The sequence below is a fragment of the Ovis aries genome, chromosome 13, assembly GCF_016772045.2.
Source record: "Ovis aries strain OAR_USU_Benz2616 breed Rambouillet chromosome 13, ARS-UI_Ramb_v3.0, whole genome shotgun sequence".
In the NCBI taxonomy this organism is placed as follows: domain Eukaryota; kingdom Metazoa; phylum Chordata; class Mammalia; order Artiodactyla; family Bovidae; genus Ovis; species Ovis aries.
This window is the reverse complement of record NC_056066.1, coordinates 46,994,499-47,009,394: the sequence shown is the minus strand read 5'-3', so window position 1 is coordinate 47,009,394 and position 14,896 is coordinate 46,994,499. Positions and strand designations below refer to the sequence as shown.

The 14,896-nt window shown below is 40.9% G+C and overlaps 1 protein-coding gene across 2 annotated transcripts; it reads left to right on the top strand.

Annotated features, from left to right (window-relative positions):
* Positions 1-646: 646 nt before the first annotated feature.
* On the top strand, positions 647-14,354 carry LOC121816174 (uncharacterized). Of its 2 annotated transcripts, none has more exons than XM_060397606.1 (3): positions 647-1,127; positions 6,821-6,896; positions 8,703-14,354. In XM_060397606.1, exon 3 carries the CDS (start codon positions 12,566-12,568, stop codon positions 13,889-13,891), a length of 1,326 nt encoding a protein of 441 aa, XP_060253589.1. In that variant the 5' UTR covers positions 647-1,127; positions 6,821-6,896; positions 8,703-12,565; the 3' UTR covers positions 13,892-14,354. The 2 variants fall into 2 exon arrangements, 1 of the variants encoding a protein (XP_060253589.1); XR_009596090.1 differs by lacking the exon at positions 8,703-14,354 and adding an exon at positions 8,427-8,696 and having other exon boundaries at positions 721-1,127.
* The last annotated feature ends 542 nt before the right edge of the window (positions 14,355-14,896 follow it).

Sequence of the window (14,896 nt, the reverse complement as noted above, 5' to 3'; positions counted from 1 at the left end):
GTACCTCGTGCAAGTGGAATCATACATTTGTCCTTTTGTGAATGGCTTATTTCACTTAGTATAATGTCTTCAAGGTTTATCAGTTGTAGCATGTGTCAGAATTTCCTTTCTTTTTAAGGCTGAATAATATCCACTGTATGTGTGTAACACATTTTGTTTATCCATGGGTTTCCTTGTAGCTCAGCTGGTAAAGAATACATCTGCAATGTGGGAAACCTAGGCTTGATCCCTGGGTTGGGAAGATACCCTGGAGAAGGGAAAGGCTACCCACTCCAGTATTCTGGCCTGGAGATTCCACGGACGCTATAGTCCATGAGCAAAGAGTTTGATACAACTGAGTGACTTACACTCACTCATTTATCCATATTCAGCTCTTTCTTAAGTTCTTTTTTTTCTTTTTAAAGAAATTTATCTGCTGAACTAATAGCAAACACATTACTTAAAATTATTTTAATTATTTAGAACTTTAATATTACTTAACACTATTTTAATAATTTCTGTATGTGCTGAAAATAGCACTTTGAGCTATTTTTTCAAGTAGGGCATTTGGTTCATCTCAAGCTGAATATTTCATGCCTGGCAGAATTCTAAAGATGGATTCCCTCCACCTCAGATTCTCATCCCCTGGATATCCAACAAACACTAGCCTAGGTACTGCTGGAAGGTGATGTTGCAATTACTAATTAAAGTTCCCAGTCCAGAGGAACTTTAAAATACAGAGGTTATCTGGGTAGTCCTGATCAACTTATGTGGAGCCTTTTAAAAAGAAGTGGAAGGCAGAAGTAAAAAATGATTCACAGAATAAGAATGACTTTACATGTCATTCCTGAAGACTGCAGGGATCACATGAAAAGGAATGTGACTGGCATTAAGGAACTGAGCGAGAAGTCCCTAGTCATCAGCCAGTGAAGAAAGAGCCCTCAGTTCTCTAAACTTCAAGGAACTGAATTCTGCCCACATCAGAAGGAGTTTGAAAGAACCACAGTAGAAACTCCGGAGAAGAATGTAGCCTACTCCCACCTCAATTTTCAACCTGGTGAGACCCTGAGCAGAAAAACAAGCCAAACCTGCCCAGATACCTGAACTATAGAGAAGTGTAAGATAATAAAGAGGTGTGTTTCAAGCTGGTAAGTTTATGGTGATTTTTACACAGAAACAGGCAACTAATACAATGCTTCACTGTCTTAGTTCTCCCACATGGTTAGTAATAACTTTTTCTTTTAGATTTATTTTTTACTTTATTTAATTTTTTGGCTGTGGTGGGTCTTCGTTGCTGCATGGGGGCTTTTCTCGAGTTGCCACGTGCAGAGCTGCTCTCCGCTGTGGTGCTCCGGATTCTCTCGCTGCAGAGCACGGGCTCTAGAGCACTGGCTTAGTAATTGTGGTGCACAGGTTTAGTTGTTCCATGGCTTGTGGGCTCTTTCCAGACCAGGGATCAAACCAGTGTCCCTTCCATTGTAAGGCAGATTCTTAACCACTGGACCAGCAGGAAACGCTGGTTAATAATAACTTTTGATGCTTCATATAACAAATCCTTCCTCAGAGGATAAGAATCATTTACAATGAGATGAATCCATTTTATCACGGACCTATTTGTATATTATCATTAATAAAAGAATGTGCTGCAGGTTCTGAAAGTAATGTGCATGTTAAAAAGCCTTTCTGGATCAGAAATACCCACAAAGAAGCACTACTCTGTCCTGGAACAGCTTGGTTTAAAATTGGATATTTATCAAAGATGGTCATTTGTCGATAGTAACTATTTCACAGAAATAAAATATAGTCAGTTATATTATTAACTAATTGGGACCATGCACATAGCTTTAAAGATTTCCTCTTTTTCCTGATGATGGAAGCCCTCTACTTGCCTCGATACCCTAACTAGATGTGAGATAACTGAATGTGTCTGTTAGTCTGAAGCATTTCCTACAAAATGCTTTACACTTTTTCTGTATCTTTAGTCTTGTCTTTTCTTTTTTTAAAAAAAAAAGGTTTTCTTTTGCACAAATGATACACAAGTTCATTTTAGGAAAACTACAATGTGTTTGATGAGCAAAAGGGAAAAACTCCTACTTGCACTATCATCATACATAGGGAAATGAACTCTCATGTATAACACTTCTTTACACTTTTCTGTTTATACCTCTCTCTCTACGTGCACTTATTGGTATCTATATTCACCTCTATACATATTGCTATAATGATAAATCTATACATCCTTGTAAGTATATTCATGTCCTAGTCTTTCTCCAGCTCCCCATCTCCACACCTGTTTCTTTATCTGTCCAGATAACCGTGTGTTCTTGACTTGCTCCTTCCCTGGATTAAGCCACACATAGTTTAGTGATCCATACTTTCTGAGCCGAGACATTCCCTAATGGCTGGAGTCAAATATATTGCCACTCCCAGTTTTACCATCCAGGTTTTACAGGGCATCTAAGGATATGAACATCTGATTTTTGAGTACATCCTGACAACCACCCCTTTGTGGATCACAGCCTTGTCATGATCAAAGGGCTTGTATAACTCAGTAAAGCTATAAGCCATGCCATGCAGGGCCACCCAAGACAGATGGATCACAGTGAAGAGTTCTTAGAAAATGTGGTCCACAAAATGGAGGAGGAAATGGCAAACCACTCTAGTATTCTTTACTTGGAACCCCAAGAACAGTGAAGAGGCAAAAAAGATGTGACATCAGAAGATGAGCCCCCCAGATCAGAAGGTGTCCAATATGATCCTGGAGAAGAGTGGAGGGCAGTTACTAATAGCTCCAGAAAGAATGAAGTGACTGGGCCAAAGGAGAAATGATGCTCAGTTGTGGATGTGTTTGGTGGTGAAAGTAAAGTCTGAAGCTGTAAAGAACACTATTCTAGAATGTTAGGTCCATGAACCAAGGTAAATTGGACATGGTCAAGCAGGAGATGACAAGAGTGAACATTGACATCCTAGGAATCAGTGAACTAAAATGGATGGGAATGGGAAAATTTAATTCAGATGTCCATTATATCTACCATTGTGGGCAAGAATTCCTTAGAAGAAATGAAGCAGTCTTCATAGTCAACAAAAGAGTCCAAAATGCAGTATTTGGGTGCAATCTCAAAAATGACAGAATGACCTTGGTTGGTTTCCAAAGCAAACCGTTCAACATCACAGTAATCCAAGTCTATGCCGCAACCACTAGTGCCAAAGAAGCTGAAGTTGACCTACTACATGACCTACTTCTCTCATGATCTACTTCACTGAAGATCTACAAGACCTTCTAGAACTAACACCCAAGAAAAACGATGTCCTTTTCATAGAAGATTGGAATGCAAAAGTAGGAAGACACCTGGAGTAACAGGCAAGTTTGACCTTGGAGTACAGAATGAAACAGGGCAAAGCCTAACAGAGTTTTGTCAAGAGAACACACTGGTCATAGCACACACCCTTTTCCAACAACACGAGATGACTGTATGCGTGGACATCATCAATGGTCAATATCGAAATCAGATTGATTATATTCTTTGCAGCCAAAGATGGAGAAGTTCTATACGGGCAGCAAAAACAAGACTTGGAGCTGACTGTGCCTCAGATCGTGAGCTCCTTACTGCCAAATTCAGACTTAAATTGAAGAAAGTAGAGAAGACTACTAGGCCATTCAGGTACAACATAAATCAAATCCCTTATGATTATACAGTGGAAGTGATGAGTCTATTACTCAGGGAATTAGATCTGGTAGACAGAGTGCCTGAGGAACTATGGACAGAATTTCACAACATTGTACAGGAAGTGGTGACCAAAATCATCCCCAAGAAAAAGAAATGCAAGGCAAATTGGTTGTCTGAGGAGGCTTTACAAATAGCTGGGGAAAGAAGAGAAGTGAAAGGAAAATGAGAGAGGGAAAGATATACCCATTTGAATGCAGAGTTCCAGAGAATAGCAAGGAGAGACAACAAGGCTTTCTTAAATGAACAGTGGAAAGAAATAAAGGAAAACAATAGAATGGGAAAGATTAGAGATTTCTTCAAGAAAACTGGAGATATCAAGGGGACATTTCATGCAAGCATGGGCACGATAAAGGACAGAAATAGTAAGGATCTTACAGAAGCAGAAGATATTAAGAGGTGGCAAGAATATGTAGAAGAACTAAACAAAAAAGGCTTTGATGACTGGGATAAGCAAGATGGTGTGGTCAGTCACCTAGAGCCAGACATCCTGGAATGTGAAGTCAAGTGGGCCTTAGGAAGCATTACTACAAACAAAGCTAGTGAAGGTGATGAAATTCCAGTTGAGCTATTGCCAATTCTAAGATAATGCTGTTAAAGTGCTGCACTCAATATGTAAGCAAATTTGGAAAACTCAGCAGTGGCCACAGGACTAGAAAAGTTCAGTGTTCATTCCAATCCCAAAGATGGCCAATGCCAAAGAATGTTCCAAGTACCATATAATTGCACTCATTTCACATGCTAGTAAGGTTATACTCAAAATCCTTCAAGCTAGGTTTCATCAATACATGCACTGAGAGCTTCTAGAAATACAAACTGAGTTTAGAAAAGGCAGAGGAACCAGAAATCAAATTACCAACATCCATTGGATCATAGAGAAAGCAAAGGAATTCCAGAAAAACATCTACTTCTGCTTCATTGACTATGCTAAAGCCTCTGATTGTGTGGATCCCTGGGTTGGGAAGATCCCCTGGAGAAAGGAATGGCCAGTATTCCTGCCTGGAGAATCCCATGGACAGAGGAGCCTGGTGGGATACAGTCCATGGGGTCCCAAAAAGTTGGACATGATTGAACAACTGTCTCTCTCAGACGTTCAGATGATACCACTCTAATGGTAGAAAGTGAAGAAAAACTGAAGAGCCTCTTGATGAGGATGAAAAAGGAGTTTAAAAGCTGACCTAAAACTCAATATTCAAAAAACTAAGATCATGGTATCTGGTCCCAACACTTCATGGCAAAAAGAAGGGGAAAAAGTGGAAATAGTGAAAGATTTTATTTTCTTGGCCTCCAAGATCACTGCAGACAGTGACTGCAGCCATGAAATTAAAAGACACTTGCTCCTTAGAAGGAGACAATGACAAACCTAGACTACATATTAAAAAGCAAAGACATCACTTTGCTGCCAAGGGTCTGCATAGTCAAAGCTATGGTTTTTCCAGTAATCATGGATGGATGTGAAAGTTGGACCATAAAGAAGGTTGAGGGCCAAAGAATTGATGCTTTCAAATTTGGTGTTGGAGAAGACTCTTGAGAGTCCTTTGGACTGCAAGGAGATCAAACCAGTCATTTCTAAAAAATTAACCCTCAATATTCATTGGAAGGACTGATGCTGAAGCTGAAGCTCTAATACTTGGCCACCTGATGGGAAAAGCCAATTTATTGGAAAAGATTCTGATGCTGGGAAAGGAGGAAAAAGGAGAAAGGAGTGGGAATGAATGAGATGGTTAAATAGCCTCACCAACTCAAAGGATGTGACTCTGAGCAAACTCTGGGAGCTCATGAAGGAGAGGGGAGCCTGGCATGCTGCAGTACATGGGGTCTCAGAGTCGGGTATGACTTAGGGATTGAACAACAACTGACAACCACTCCATTGCCATTCACCTGGAAACAGGACTTTGTCAGCTCCTAACCAATAAGAAGGAACAACAACAACAAAAATTCCACACATCTTCTGAGAAGTGTATTTCTTTTCCTCTGCCATACTTGGTCCCAACAACAATAACAACAAACAAAGCTTGCCAGATTATTTGCCCAAGAGGGACAAAATCCTATGCAAATAATTTTAAAGTCTTCTCCCACTCAATAATGACCGCTTTTCACTTCCACTTGAATGAGTATAACCAGTGTGGTGGAAGAGTACCACCTGTTCCCTGCCACAGCTCTTACTGCACCTGGAAAAGGGGTATGGCAGAGCAGGTGTTGGGCTGTGCTTTCTCACCAGTGAGATTCCTGGTAATCAGAACAACTTCTTCAAGGTTCTCCTCTTTAGATTTCCTTCTTTCCATGTATCACTTCCCCACTTCTTCCTGCAATCACTTCCAAACTACTCATACCTAGATCCTACCTTTGTTGGGATTCACACTAAGACTAGTTGGAGGTCACTGGGTGCACCTAGAAGTTTCAAACAAGGGCTATAAAGTTGTGCCAATTTTTAAAATCTATTCATATATCTATAGTTTATTCTCTCTCATCCATCATGAGGGATCTTTGTTCCCTGACCAGGAATCGAACCCTCTAAACAACGGGGAAGTCCCAATAATTTTTTCTTATTAACATTGTTAAATGTTATTTTTGTTTTCTCCTTTTTGCTTTGATATTAATAATACTTTTCAAACTTGTCTATTTTATTGTTTTTCCTCCAGTTAATTTTTAGTTTTCTTTGGGGATTTTATTTGTTTTCATTTTATTCATTTATGCTTTTACTTTTAGTGATTTCTGCTTATTCTTCCTTTGGATTTATTTTGTTATTCACTTGCTAACTTCTTAGGTTGAAAACTTAATTCATCTAATGCCTGTCTTTCTTGTTTTGTCCTCAAAGCATCTGTGGGTATACATTTTCCTGACTACTACTTTGACTACATGCCAAGATGCTGACATGTAGGTTTATAATTATTGTTTATTTCTGAATAGTTTATTAAAAATTCATTTTGCAAACAAAAAGAATCATTTAGAAAGCTTTTCCAAAAATTTTGGAAATAAATTTTTCTTATTTTGTAATTTTGTTGCATGGTGGCCAGAGAATATGGCCCATGTGAATTTTCACTTTTCTATAACTCTCACCCACCTCAAATATGTTCTTTGATCCTTTCAAAGAAACTTTAATTTCTTTTTCACAGAATGCCCCAGTGAACATGTGCCAGCAGTTCATCTGGAGGGAGAGGGGTGTGGTTCTCCCCTGGAAACTTCTTCATGGTAAGCTCTTCAACTGCCCACTTTTCTGCTCTCCACCCCATCACTGTCATTGTTGACCCAGGAGAGGAAAATCTGCTCTTAGACATCCACAGTAGGACCTGTGTGGTTTGCCTCTACTGACCTGGGGTGCATCTCTGGAGATGTTTCAATCTCTCCTCAATAAACCTAGGAAATCAAGATGGCATTCATTAGTTTTCAGGAAACTGGTGCCTCCTCTCTTTGCCCTGAAAACTATACTTCTCTTAATGTGTTCCAAAAGCAGCTTACTCTTTTTCACGGCCCAGACCATAAACTAAAACACCAAGCCAGTGTTTCCCACACTGTGTTCCATAATATCAGTCCTGTAAATATTAATAGGTGATGTACAGAAAGGGTTCTGTTTGGGCACTGTTGAATTAAACAAAGAGGAAATGACCACTTCAGAGCCTCTATATTTTTTAGTGCATTAATTGACATAATAAAAGAGGAGAGCATGAGTGTGTGTCCCAAACTAATCCGGAATGCAGCCTTTCTGTGGGACAACAAGGGTAATGTTTCACAGCAGACACTGTATGCCACTGCTATTTTCTTTTTTATTGTTGTTTAACGTTTTTTTTTTTAAATTTAAGTGCAGTTAATTTACAATGTGTCAGTTTTAAATGTACAGCAAAATGACTCAATTATGCATAGATATATTTATGAAGTGAAGTGAAGTGAAGTCGCTCAGTCGTGTCCGACTCTGTGACCCCATAGAATGCAGCCTGCCAGGCTCCTCTGTCCATGGGATTTTCCAGGCAATAGTACTACTGGAGTGGATTGCCATTTCCTTCTCCAGGGGGTCTTCCTAACCCAGGGCTCGAACCTGGGTCTCCTGCATTGTAGACAGACACTTTACCGTCTGAGCCACCAGGAAGTCCACACATACATTTATATGCCACTACTATTTTCAAATATGCTCCTACAAAGTCTTTAGTCTTGGTCAAATTTTATTTAGCCCAATGGTTAGAGCCATTCCTTCACTCCACACTCTGAATGTGCTTGTATCTTGATTCTGAAATCCAGTGTTTTTGCTACCCCTCTCGAATTCTTACTGTGGGTATATCAGATCAGCTTGCCATCTATGTTCTCGTGCAGTGCACAGATAAGCACTTGGGAAGGACAGGACCAAGGACAGAGCCTCACAGTGTGTTTCTGGAATAGGGAGGACACATACGTTTCATTGATATTTTTTAGACAATGCCATGGAAAAGGCAATGGCAACCCACTCCAGTACTCTTGCCTGGAAAATCCCGTGGACAGAGGAGCCTGGTAGGCTGCAGTCCATGGGGTCGCTGGGAGTTGAACACGACTGAGCGACTTCACTTTCACTTTTCACCTTATGCATTGGAGAAGGAAATGGCAACCCACTCCAGTGTTCTTGCCTGGAGAATCCCAGGGACGGGGGAGCCTGGTGGGCTGCCGTCTATGGGGTCGCACAGAGTCGGACACGACTGAAGCGACTTAGCAGCAGCAGCAGCAGCAAGCCATCACTTCTCATACTTACTTGTGCAGGTGATCATCTGGGAATACTGTTAAATGCAGAATCTGGAAGATTGGACAAGAGTCTGGTATTCTGCATTTCCAACAAGCTCCCAGGAGATGCTAACCCTGCATGCCCCAAGACTACATTTTGAGTAGTAAGAGCACTGAGTTGAGGTGGATTCTAAGGCTACATTTGTACTCAGTGAGAAAGAATACCATGATCAGTTAGTAATGCTTGCCATGCACAGAGGAATGAGTTGATAATACATGTCATCTTTGTCCTATAACTCTATCTCTGTTTTGAAGATGATGCATTATTCAAGAGAGTAGAGAAAGAAAAGTCATAACATCCTGGGATGTGAAGTCAAGTGGGCCTTAGGAAGCATCACTATGAACAAAGCTAGTGGAGATGATGGAATTCCAGTTGAGCTATTGCAAATCCTGAAAGATGATGCTGTGAAAGTGCTGCACTCAGTACACCAGCAAATTTGGAAAACTCAGCAGTGGCCACAGGACTGGAAAAGGTCAGTTTTCATTCCAATCCCAAAGAAAGGCAATGCCAAAGAATGTTCAAACTACCACACAATTGCATTCATCTCACACACAAGCAAATTAATGCTCAAAATTCTCCAAGCCAGGCTTCAGTAATACATGAATCATGAAATTCCAGATTTTCAAACTGGATTTAGAAAAGGCAGGGGAACCAGAGATCAAATGGTCAGCATCCATTGGATCATCGAAAAAGCAAGAGTTCCAGGAAAATATCTACTTCTGCTTTATTGACTGTGCCAAAGCCTTTGACTGCGTGGATTACCACAAACTGTGGAAAATTCATAAAGAGATGGGAGTACCAGACCACCTGACCTGCCTCCTGAGAAATCTGTATGCAGGTCAAAAAGCAACATTAGAACTGGACATGGAACAACAGACTTGTCCCAAATCAGGAAAGGAGTACATAAAGGCCATATATTGTCACCCTGTTTTTTTAACTTATATGTAGAGTACATCATGAGAAATGCTGGACTAGATGAAGAACAAACTGGAATCAAGATTTCCAGGAGAAATACCAATAACCTCAGATATACAGAAGTGAAGAACTAAAGAGCCTCTTGGTGAAAGTGAAGGAGGAGAGTGAAAAAGTTGGCTTAAAACTCAGCATTCAGAAAACTAAGATCATGGCATCTGATCCCATCACTTCACGGCAAATAGATGGGGAAACAGTGAAAATAGTGCAGACTTTACTTTGGGGGCTCCAAAATCACTGCAGATGGTGATTTCAGCCATGAAATTAAAATACGCTTGCTCCTTGGAAGAAAAGTTATGACCAACCTAGACAGCATATTAAAAAACAGAAAGATTAGTTTGCCAACAAAGGTCTGTCTAGTCAAAACTATGGTTTTTCCAATAGTCATGTATGATGTGAGAGTTGGACTCTAAAGAAAGCTGAGCGCCAAAAAATTGATGTTTTTGAACTGTAGTGTTCAAAAGACTCTCAAGACTCTTGAGAGTCTCTTGGACAGCAAGGAGATCCAACCAGTCCATCCTAAAGGAAATCAGCCCTGAATATTCATCGGAAGGACTGATGTTGAAGCTGAAACTCCAATACTTTGACCACCCCATGCAAAGAACTGACTCATTGGAAAAGACCCTGATGCTGGGAAAGATTGAAGGCTGGAGGAGAAGGGGACGACAGAGGATGAGATGATTGGATGGCATCACTGACTCAATGGACATGAGTTTGCATAAACTCCGGGAGATGGTGATGGACAAGGTGGCCTGGCATGCTGCAGTCCATGGTGTCGCAAAGAGTTGGACACGACTGAGTGACCGAACTGAACTGAACATAGATTCTCTAGTTGCATTGCCTGGGCTTATTTCTCCCAGGCATACAGTATCTTAGTTATCAACCACAGATGAAACTCATGTCCCTTGCATTGCAAAGTGGATTCTTAACCACTGGTCCACCAGGGAAGTCCCCTATCATAGGGATTTTTATCAATTGTTGATATCCAATTAAATAATTAAAAATAAAATGACGTTGTTATATTACACTAAAAGGGGCAAGATTGGGGAATGAACTTTCTATGACATTCCTATTTCTGTAAAATAATAATATATTCTGACAATACCAAGAACTAATAAAGCTATGGAAATTTCTTACACTGCTGGTGAGAATATAAACAGTTACAAACACTTTGGAGAACTGTCTGACAGTATTATTAAAGTTGAAGGTATTTGTGCTCAAAATCCTTAAAGCTAGGCTTCAGCAGTATGTGAACTGAGAACTTTCAGATGTACAAGCTGGGTTTAGAAAAGGCAAAGGAAACAGACACCAAGTTGCCAACATTCACTGGATCATAGAGGAAGCAAGGGAAGTCCAGAAAAACATCTACTTCTGCTTCATTGACTACACTAAAGTCTGCGACTGTGTGGATCACAATAAACTGTAAAATTCTTAAAGAGATAGGAGTACTGATCACCTTACCTGTCGCCTGAGAAACCAGTATATGGCTCAAGAAGCAACAGTTAGAATTGAACTTGGAACAACTGACTGGTTCAAAATTGGGAAAGGAGTATGTCAAGGCTGTATGTTGTTACCCTGTTGATTTAACTTATATGCAGAGTACATCATGTGAAATGCCTAGCTGCAGGAATCAAGACTGTCAGGAGAAATATCAACAACCTCAGATATGCAGATGGTATCACTTTAATGGCAGAAAGTGAAGAGGAACTAAAGAGCCTCTTGATGAAGGTGAAAGAGGAGAGTGAAGAGTTGGCTTAAGACTCAACATTTAAAAAACTGAGATCATGGCATCTGGTCCCATCACTTCATGACAAATAGAAAGAGAAGAAGTGGCATCAGGGACAGATTTTATTTTCTTGGCCTCCAAAATCACTGCGGACAATGACTGCAGCCATGAAATTAAAAGATGCTTGCTCCGCAGAAGGAAAGCTATGACAAAGCTAGACAGCATATTAAAAAGCAGAGGCATCAATTTGCCAATAAAGGTCCATATAGTCAAAGCTGTGGTTTTATCAATAGTCATGTATGGATGTGAGGAGTTGGACCATAAAGAAGGCTGAGCACCAAAGAAAGGGCACTTTCAAATTGTGGTGCTGGAGAAGACTCTTGAGAGTCCCTCGGCCAGCAAGGAGATCAAACTTGTCAATCCTAAAGGAAATCAACTGAATATTTATTGGAAGGACTGATGCTGGATGAAGCATAAGCTGGCATCAAGATTTCTGGGAGAAATATCAATAACGTCAGATATGCAGTTGACACCACCCTTATGGCAGAAAGCAAAGCGGAACTAAAAAGCCTTTTGATGAAGGTGAAAGAGGAGAGTGCAAAAGCTGACTTAAAACTCAACATTCAGAAAACTAAGATCAAGGCATCTTTTTGGGTGTTATTTCTAAAAGGTCGTGTAGGTCTTCATAAAACCGTTCAACTTCAGTTTCTTCAGCGTTGCTGGTTGGGGCATAGACTTGGATAACTGTGATATTGAATGGTTTGCCTTGGAGACGAACAGAGATCATTCTGTCGTTTTTGAGATTGCATCCAAGTACTGCATTTCAGACTCATTTGTTGACCATGATGGCTACTCCATTTCTTCTGAGGGATTCTTGCCCGCAGTAGTAGATATAATGGTCATCTGAGTTAAATTCACCCATTCCAGTCCATTTTAGTTCACTGATTCCTAGAATGTCGACGTTCACTCTTGCCATCTCTTGTTTGAGCACTTCCAATTTGCCTTGATTCATGGACATGACATTCCAGGTTCCTATGCAATATTGCTCTTTACAGCATCGGATCTTGCTTCTATCACCAGTCACATCCACAACTGGGTATTGTTTTTGCTTTGGCTCTATCCCTTCATTCTTCCTGGAGTTATTTCTCCACTGATCTCTAGTAGCATATTGGGCACCTAATGACCTGGGGAGTTCCTCTTTTGGTATCCTATCATTTTGCCTTTTCATACTGTTCATGGGGTTCTCAAGTCAAGAATACTGAAGTGGCTTGCCATTCCCTTCTCCAGTGGACCACATTCTGTCAGACCTCTCCACCATGACCCGCCGGTCTTGGGTTGCCCCGCAGGCATGGCTTGGTTTCATTGAGTTAGAAGAGGCTGTGGTCCTAGTGTGATTAGATTGACTAGTTTTCTGTGATTATGGTTTCAGTGTGTCTGCCCTCTGATGCCCTCTTGCAACACCTACCATCTTACTTGGGTTTCTCTTACCTTGGGCGTGGGGTATCTCTTCATGGCTGCTCCAGCAAAGCACAGCTGCTGCTCCTTACCTTGGAGGAGGGGTATCTCCTTACCGCCACCATTCCTGACTGTCAACGTGGGATAGCTCCTCTAGGCCCTTCTGCGCCTGGCAAATTTGGCCTTGGAATGCAGAATGAAGCAGGGCAAAGACGAATAGAGTTTTGCCAAGAAAATGCACTGGTCATAGCAAACACCCTCTTCCAACAACACAAGAGAAGACTCTACACATGGACATCACCAGATGGTCAACACCGAAATCAGATTGATTATATTCTTTGCAGCCAAAGATGGAGAAGCTCTATACAGTCAACAAAAACAAGATCAGGAGCTGACTGTGGCTCAGATCATGAACTCCTTACTACCAAATTCAGACTCAAATTGAAGGAAATAGGGAATACCGCTAGACCATTCAGGTATGACCTAAATCAAATCCCTTATGATTATACAGTGGAAGTGAGAAATAGATTTAAGGGCCTAGATCTGATAGATAGAGTGCCTGATGAACTATGGAATGAGGTTCGTGACATTCTACGGGAGACAGGGATCAAGACCATCCCCATGGGAAAGAAATGCAAAAAAGAAAAATGGTTGTCTGGGGAGGCCTTACAAATAGCTGTGAAAAGAAGAGAGGCAAAAAGCAAAGGAGAAAGGGAAAGATATAAGCATCTGAATGCAGAGTTCCAAAGAATAGCAAGAAGAGATAAGAAAGCCTTCTTCAGCGATCAATGCAAAGAAATAGAGGAAAACAACAGAATGGGAAAGACTAGAGATCTCTTCAAGAAAATTAGAGATACCAAGGGTACATTTCATGCAAAGATAGGCTCGATAAAGGACAGCAATTGTCTGGACCTAACAGAAGCAGAAGATATTAAGAAGAGGTGGCAAGAATACACAGAAGAACTGTACAAAAAAGATCATCATGACCCAGATAATCATGATGAAGTGATCACTAATCTAGAGCCAGACATCTTGGAAAGTGAAGTCAAGTGGGCCTTAGAAAGCATCACTATGAACAAAGCTAGTGGAGGTGATGGCATTCCAGTTGAGCTGTTTCAAATCCTGAAAGATGATGCTGTGAAAGTGCTGCACTCAATATGCCAGCAAAATTTGGAAAACTCAGCAGTGGCCACAGGACTGGAAAAGGTCAGTTTTCATTCCAATTCCAAAGAAAGGCAATGCCAAAGAATGCTCAAACTACCGCACAATTGCACTCATCTCACATGCTAGTAAAGTAATGCTCAAAATTCTCCAAGCCAGGCTTCAGCAATACGTGAACCGTGAACTCCCTGATGTTCAAGCTGGTTTTAGAAAAGGCAGAGGAACTAGAGATCAAATTGCCAACATCTGCTGGATCATGGAAAAAGCAAGAGAGTTCCAGAAAAACATCTATTTCTGCTTTCTTGACTATGCCAAAGCCTTTGACTGTGTGGATCACAATCAACTGTGGAAAATTCTGAAAGAGATGGGAATACCACACCACCTAACCTGCCTCTTGAGAAATCTGTATGCAGGTCAGGAAGCAACAGTTAGAACTGGACATGGAACAACACACTGGTTCCAAATAGGAAAAGGAGTACGTCAAGGCTCTATATCGTCACCCTGCATATTTAACTTCTATGCAGAGCACATCATGAGAAACGCTGGACTGGAAGGAACACAAGCTGGAATCAAGATTGCCGGGAGAAATATCAATAACCTCAGATATGTAGATGACACCACCCTCATGGCAGAGAGTGAAGAGGAACTAAAAAGCCTCTTGATGAAAGTGAAAGAGGAGAGTGAAAAAGTTGGCTTAAAGCTCAACATTCAGAAAACGAAGATCATGGCATCCGGTCCCATCACTTCATGGGAAATAGGTGGGGAAACAGTAGAAACAGTGTCAGACCTAATTTTTTGGGGCTCCAAAATCACTGCAGATGGTGACTGCAGCCATGAAATTAAAAGAAACTTACTCCTTGGAAGAAAAGTTATGACCAACCTAGATAGTATATTCAAAAGCAGAGACATTACTTTGCTAACTAAGGTCCATCTAGTCAAGGCAATGGTTTTTCCTGTGGTCATGTATGGATGTGAGAGTTGGACTGTGAAGAAGGCTGAGCACCGAAGAATTGATGCTTTTGAACTGTGGTGTTGGAGAAGACTCTTGAGAATCCCTTGGACTGCACGGAGATCCAACCAGCCCATTCTGAAGGAGATCAGCCCTGAGATTTCTTTGGAAGGAATGATGCTAAA

Coding starts and splice junctions, on each gene's coding strand:
- LOC121816174 (XM_060397606.1), top strand. CDS start 12,566: ATGGTTTCAGTGTGTCTGCCCTCTGATGCCCTCTTGCAACACCTACCA.